Source organism: Temnothorax curvispinosus, unplaced genomic scaffold (assembly GCF_003070985.1).
Source record: "Temnothorax curvispinosus isolate PA1 unplaced genomic scaffold, ASM307098v1 QBEX01016327.1, whole genome shotgun sequence".
Classification (NCBI taxonomy): Eukaryota; Metazoa; Arthropoda; class Insecta; order Hymenoptera; family Formicidae; genus Temnothorax; species Temnothorax curvispinosus.
The window spans coordinates 375,414-382,719 of NW_020226107.1; the positions used below are offsets into that span (position 1 = coordinate 375,414).

At 36.0% G+C, this 7,306-nt stretch overlaps 1 protein-coding gene across 5 annotated transcripts in view; it reads right to left on the reverse strand.

Annotated features, from left to right (window-relative positions):
* Positions 1–414: 414 nt before the first annotated feature.
* The window catches only part of LOC112466549 (zwei Ig domain protein zig-8-like), a 27,140-nt gene continuing 20,248 nt past the window's right edge, over positions 415–7,306 (reverse strand). For all 5 annotated transcript variants that reach the window (XM_025034700.1, XM_025034697.1, XM_025034701.1 and 2 more), the window contains 5 exons: positions 4,411–4,592; positions 3,878–4,091; positions 2,136–2,322; positions 1,090–1,211; positions 415–748 (listed from right to left, as the gene is read on the reverse strand). In XM_025034700.1, coding sequence (XP_024890468.1) covers positions 618–748; positions 1,090–1,211; positions 2,136–2,322; positions 3,878–4,091; positions 4,411–4,592 — 836 coding nt within the window. In that variant the 3' untranslated portion in view covers positions 415–617. The remainder of the gene's footprint in view (positions 749–1,089; positions 1,212–2,135; positions 2,323–3,877; positions 4,092–4,410; positions 4,593–7,306) is intronic.

Below are 7,306 nucleotides of genomic sequence, written 5' to 3' on the forward strand. Positions count from 1 at the left end.
TTGAGGCACAATATCGTCATTTTCTACTACTGGCATAGAAATGGCCATCGAGTTTGCGAAGCTCGTAAGCTTTATTTACATCAGCCGGTAACGTTTTGCTTTTAACTGATCTTCTGTAGATAGATTTTTTTCTATGATATTCAAGAAATTGTTTAATCAAAATATCAAATAAAAATAGATAGATTAATAAACTATTAATAATAAAACTATTAATAATAATTAATTTATTGAAAATGATAAATTAATACATGTAGAATTAACGAGTTTACGTACAACTGAATACTTAGAAAGAACGTAAAAAAAGAACGGTTTTAATTGAATTTTTCAAGAAGGAAAAAATAATAGGAGAAAATAATAGAACTCTGACAACGTAGAAATACAATATTTATTTTAATATCAATATCTATTCTTCGTTTATAATCTTATAATACTGATCTTATAATACTGACACAGATTTATTCAACGGATTCGCATTCATAACAGTACTGTCGTATTAATCAAAAGCACGTATTTTGTTGAGCTCGAAGTAATATACAGAAATATATACATCAGAAGTACGTGTACGTCGAAGTACGTGTAATTTGATGCGATGCAAACTTAACATTAGTAATGGAGTTTCACAGAGAATAATTTTGCCACATGTAAATAAGTAAACTGGCAAACACAACGCAGAGCTCAGTAAAAGCTGTGTAACAATTGGTACGTGCCGCATTCCATTGATCGTGATGGACAGCAGCTTGTTTTTCACCTGCAATCCAAAATAGACAAATAATACAATATCCTACTTACATCTAATATTATGTCTACTTAACAGAAACGTTTTGTTGAGAAGCTATATTAATTATATTTAACTTATTTATCTTAAATTATATTTATCTTAAATTTTTTTTTTAATATAAAAAATAAACTACCTAGAATTCTAGACGTACTTGTCTCGGAAATTATAAATTTTTCATGTACATTAAATGTCTTTTGAAAACGTCTATTTAAGGAAAATAAGAATACTGAAGAATACTCGATGACATCGAGAATATAACGATATTTGTGTTCGCTAATCCCGTATGTTTGGTGACTCTTTATTTAATTTACCATTTAGGACGTGAATATGCACCGCGGTCGTGCTGAATTGGCTTACTGAGCACGTATATTCCCCGCTGTCAGTCTTTTTCGCTCGTTCGATGTAGAGCCTCGTCACCAGATCTTCGTTTGACCTGAAAAATTGGATGCTATTTACTCGACGTATACATATACGCGCAATGTTTTCATGATATCTATAACACTATTGCATTGTCTGCTGAATTTTAACGATAAAAAAATTAAAAAAAATGTATTAGAGTACGTAATCTCTTTGGAGATGCACTGCAAATCCAAGTTATTTTAGCTGAAGCTTTTCTTATACATTTCTTGCCGTTTTAAATCACGTCATTTAACACAATTGAACGTATTAACTTTTCATTTAATACGTGTTAAGCGACGTAATTTAACACATAAAGAAACATGTAAAAAGAGTCTAATGTGTCATTTTTATACGTTTAAGCGTGTAAAAGTAACACACTTGGATTTGCAGTGTGGTCAGATACATTGTATAGCTATACGTATATTTATGTGCGTCGGAAATGTGACGATGCATAAATATTCTACGAGATACCGAGCGCAACCGACTTACGGACATTGAATAAAGAATTGCATGATAATACAAATGCCACATAAACGTACATGTAATGCGGGCACAAAAAGTAGCCTTTGAATACTAATTCAACCGAACTTGAGCTCCGCGTGTCTGTCGCTCACTGCGAGAATGATAAAATTCGCGGGAAGATTGCTCCAGTTCTGTCTAAACTGAAAGAGAGATAAATTTTGAATGCGTGTCGTAGCGAATCTCGAGGTAGATCAATCGCGGCGGTTTGAGTCGCACAAAGCGTGCTATCGCTCGTCAACGCGTACGCCCTCCGGGTTTAGAAGGTAATACCGTCGACGTTACGAGAGGATGAGAGAACGAGCTACGTGTATTTGCGAGTAGACAATGTCTGTAGTGCGCGCACACGTGCGCGCGCGTGTAAATCTAGACTCGGTCGTACATCCGTCTCCGGACGAGCTCCTCTTCGATCCATCGCTACCTCACGATATATGCTCACCCATTAATGTGATAAACGTTGACGTGATCCGGCAACGTCTCGCCATTTTTTCGCCACACGGGATACGGCACCCTCGAATCGGGGCAGGACGGCCGGACGACGCACGCTAGCTCGATTCCGCTTCCGGTCTTGTAATATCGGTCCCGTAACTCATGTCTGGCTTCGTCGATGATTCTAATATCCGGCGCTGTAAAGGCACAAACATACTACTGAATAATAATCTGTGATCGATGAACTTTTCTATATTTCGCTTTTTACGCATTTTCGTTTTTTCGATTACGTACGCATATAGCTACGGAGAACACGTGTAATTTAATAATCAAACATATATAAAACGTTATGGTCGTATGAAATTCATATTTGATAATATCAAATATTGTAAATCTCATCCTGAAAATTTGCGAAAAGAGAGTCTTGCTTTCTTTCATGTTTGCGTTTTATTTCTTGCAGTTTGCAGAGTTATGTAATTAATATTTATATCTCGTAATTGAACCAGAGTAAAGAGACAGCTAGTATCGCTGGAAGGCACCCGCGAGTAACACGCAGAGATATTGGCACATGTATAAATCTATTTGTCGAGATGCGCGAGGGAAGAGAGATGAAATAAAGTTGCATCGTTGCTATTGCAAAGAGTCGCACTACGTGATACAACTGCGGCTGGCTTGTTTCCAGGCGGGATGGCGTAAGATATTCTCACGGTAATTGAATCTTTACGAGAGAGGAATTTAAATTCGCGACTGTTCCGTTTAGGTGCGCCGCGACAGCCAGCAATTCGTAACGTATACGTTAGGATTTGGTGTACCCCGAAATGGAAAACAATGCATGTATCTCGCGGCTACCGATGTCACCGTATTATACCGATGCTCCGGTAATATATCACTCAAAAATATCCGGAGGGCACACGTAGATTTCAGGTCAGAGTTACGCGTAAAAAGTGTAAGCATCCTACAAATCGATAGAATTCTATGATTTATTTTCTCGTGCCTTTTATCACCCTTTCTCCCTCTCTCTCTCTCTTTTTTTCTCTTTAAAATATAGACAGAAATAAAACGCGACACGTGTATATATTACAGAAGCAAATAAAATACGAGATGAGAATATGACTGAGAAAATTCATGTATAATAATTTATCTTAAAAAGCAATCTCTCTTCCACCGTAGTGTTAAAAATTTATATTTCTGGCATTATTTATACCGAAACTTTAATTTCTCGTCACGTTTCGTTGAGTAATATTCGCCAAATCGTACCACATTTCCGATGTTTATACCCACGGGTTAATGCATACCGCACTGCCGCGCGTAACTGTTTATATTTCGTTACGTAGATGTACTGTGCTAGATATATCTCACGAGCGTACACATAGCAAACAATCTCGAGCGCTTCCGTTTTTCGGCGCGAACTGCGGTTTGATGTAAAATACGGATGATCGACCGATGAGCGGATTTGTTTTATCTAAAGAAAAAATGGCGAGCCACAGCACTAGTGATTAGCTAGGAGAGCAAAGTAAGGCCAATTATACAAAAGAAATATTATCAATAAAAGGTTTTATGATATTGGCAAAATATACTGTTATCTTTTCTCATGTTTACGCAATTCAAGAGTTATAACGACTGCGCTGTTATTACATTTTTCTCATTATCGATATAACATGCTCGTATCGAGTAAACCATTTCTGTATCTATGTACATATCTGCAGTTTTGTCGACGACTTTTTTAATTCCCTTGTAAAAACATGGCATTACCAAGAACGGTAACGTTCGTGACCAGCATTCTCGGCGGATGCGTATTCACTTGGCAAACGTACACTCCGTGATCTTCTCTCTGTATACCGGAGATGGCCAATCTCCAATTGTTTGGATACTGAAAGCTCACGCTGTATCTTGAGTCCGATATGTGGGTAGTGTTCCCGAGAGTTAAGAGGGACGCCCAATCGGTATTCCGTCGTAACCACATTACCTGGAGTCCACAAAAATATTTATCCATCGTGTTAGTATCCGATCATGTAGCGCGAAATGCAGTAAGTAAGCAGTTACGATACAAGTACGATTAGATAAGATAGTTAAATAGTAAAGATAAGTAATGAAGTGGTAAAATAATTATTACTGACTGTTATTCTGCTATTCTGATTAATTACTCTAGACTTAGACTATTTTATAATTATTTTCTGATAGTAGAATAGTAAAAAATAGATTTAAATTACTTAGATATTACGTTGTTATTCTAGTCACTTGCAATAGTGTCGACTCGATCGTGAATAATTTAACATAACACACACCTTTTTGCCAGAGAGCATAGCGACGCGACAGTCAAGATAGGCTGTTGCACCTAAGTGCAATGCCACATTTTGCGAGCCGTTGATACCCTGACCATCTGCATTTTCGAAATACGGATCCCAATCCGTGACACGGTGATGCCTCAAACGCGGAATTCGCAGGGGAGGCAGATTGGCGATTATTTCTGAAACATATCGTCAGATGAATTATTAAATTATTCTCTTGCTTCTAAATTATTAAAATATTTTTTTTTAGTATCAATGACGTAATAACGATTTGTATTTCAATATTTGCGTTGCAACGTTTTTCTCGTGTTATTAGTACTCTAACGCATCGATTAGCCTTTAAATGGCGAAAGGTTGTATCGTTAGCATTGTAAGAAGCGTAGGATAAAAGCCTCTCGAACTGTGTTCTTCAAGAGACAATCTTGGCAAGATTTTCACGTGAGCCGCCGGCATTCAGTTTGAATGGCGCAGCTAGAATGGGATTCTCGTAAAAATGTGAAATTCTTGTTGAAAAGCACGAAAAACTCGAGTATGTCATATAAGTTGGAATAAATTGTTCACTTTGCTGATCGTTTTATGTCTTCACCATCTGCATTTCTATTCACTCAGAATGAAAAACATTACATATCGAAGTGCTTTCAGATTTGCGCGTGTATCCAAATACCCAGATTTGAGTATATCTTATTCGATTATATCCTTATAACAAGTTTAAAATCTGTACATGATTTACTAGGGAGTAAAGACGCTTTTTTCCCTTTATCCTACATTTTTTAAATTTTATCAACAACGTGGGATAAGACAAATAATATTTAATTATTATCATGGGAAATTCCATTTTTTTATGAGAAAACTAAACAAGCGCGAAAGAATAAAGAGGCGCGAGATAAAATTGCAGTCGCGTAACCTTTTGACCCTTTATTTCGCACGTTTCGTAACCGCGCGCGAAGGTTTTGCTCGAGCTTACGAAGCACTCAGAAATTTTACGGATACTTGAAACACAAAAGGTACAATTATGCTATGATGGTGAGCAGGTGGCTTTACCGTAACAAACGATACAATGTTGGAAAGTTGTGGGGAGAAGGTACCTGCCATACTTTTTATTCTGACATCATTTCTTTATTGCACTTTAGATATTGTTCTATAGCCCGGTATAAATTTGAAATTTTTGCATTATTTAAAAGCGACACGAAATATCAATTATCCAAATACTATAAAGAATAGAATATTCAGAGAGAATATATACGGCAAAAATACGATTAATATAATTGATAAAGATATAATATTAATTTCATTTCTCTCTTATTAAAAATATTTTTGTCACTCTTTTGTTAAGCCTCTTAATTACGAGACCGTGAGTTAACATTAGCTACGAAATTTGTGATATCTTCGAAAATTTCCATGAGCAGAAGGTAAAACCCTATTAAAATGGTAAAACTGCCATAACTCTTCAGTTTCTCTCTCTCGCTCGTAATCCTGAAAAAGGCATTTGTGAGAGAATCTTTCGGATCCGTGAACGACCGATATGTTCTCGATGAGCGTGTAACGGCGCTTTCTTACGATCCGGAAGTCCACCGAGGTCAATCCCTGATTTTCTTCGTGGCTATCGAAAAAATCGGATATCCAATACTGCGAGGTTGCGTAGAGGGATACAGTTGTACAATTTTACACTGCAGCGAAAAGTTCATCTTTCGTTCTCTTTTAGACACAAAAGCAGATTCTTTTGCCGTCGTATACACACCCTTTGCGAGATCGCGGAAATTGAAAACCTATTTCTTCTTACTTCGTGCAATTTCGGAATAATCTTCACAGCAGTTGAGAAAGGATGAAATATGAAAGTTCAAAGGAGATACAGAATGGTAATACATTGTCAAGAGATGATGACAACATCGCGAACTCAAGATCTTGAAAAAAAAAAGACGGGGGATAAGTACTGAATTTCTGGCAGACTGCACGACAAAAGACCTTTTGAATTAATCTAGGTCAGCCAAACAATCAGATTCATTTCTGTGTGCTCCATTTCTCTCTTAATTTACATATTCCATATAATTATTTCCTATATATTTTTGGTTTCCTTATAATAAAATTATATATAAGCTTTGTATTGATTTGTAATACATTTATAAAGAAAATAATATTTATTTGAAATGTCCATAGAAAATTATTATACATATTCCTTACAGAAATTTAATACTGCAAGTGATTATTTGGCTAGTGATTAATTACTTATTTTAAATATTAAAAGCATTAAAAACATGCTTTAATACTCGAAATAAGTAATTAATCACTAGCCAAATAATCACTTACAGTATTAAATTTCTGTAAAGAATGTGTATATACGATTTTTTAAGATATTGTCAAATATCCTATTGTCGCTGTCGGTGCGATTGCGATAAATGATTTTTCATCGCTATGCATCTTTAGAACCGGAATCCCGGCCATTTCATGACTGATCTGATCTGTTCTGGTCGGCGAAGAAAATTATCCATCCGTTATTGATTCGATTATGCGGGAGCGCTCGGGGTTAACGAGAGAGAGGACTAAATGTCTGCGACACAATGACTACCTTTGTCCCTTTCAGATTTCACAGATCGCACCTTAATCAAATGAAAAAGTTAAAGGATCGGAGCTCAAAGAATGCTCGATTCATTCTGAAATATCACAAATCATTCGTCTTCATTTATTAATTCTCGGAACGGTGCAGTTTGTCGCGTGTCAAATCAACAACATTGTATTTAATTAAATGAGTGTACACTGCAATTTGATTGATGTTTATCGTTATATTGTTGTTCCTATTGTTAATACATTACTAATGATTGAAGAGCAGAAAATGTTAATCCGTTTATCTATTGATTGAATGTACACAGTTCGCTGAAACTAACTTAATGCATCTTTA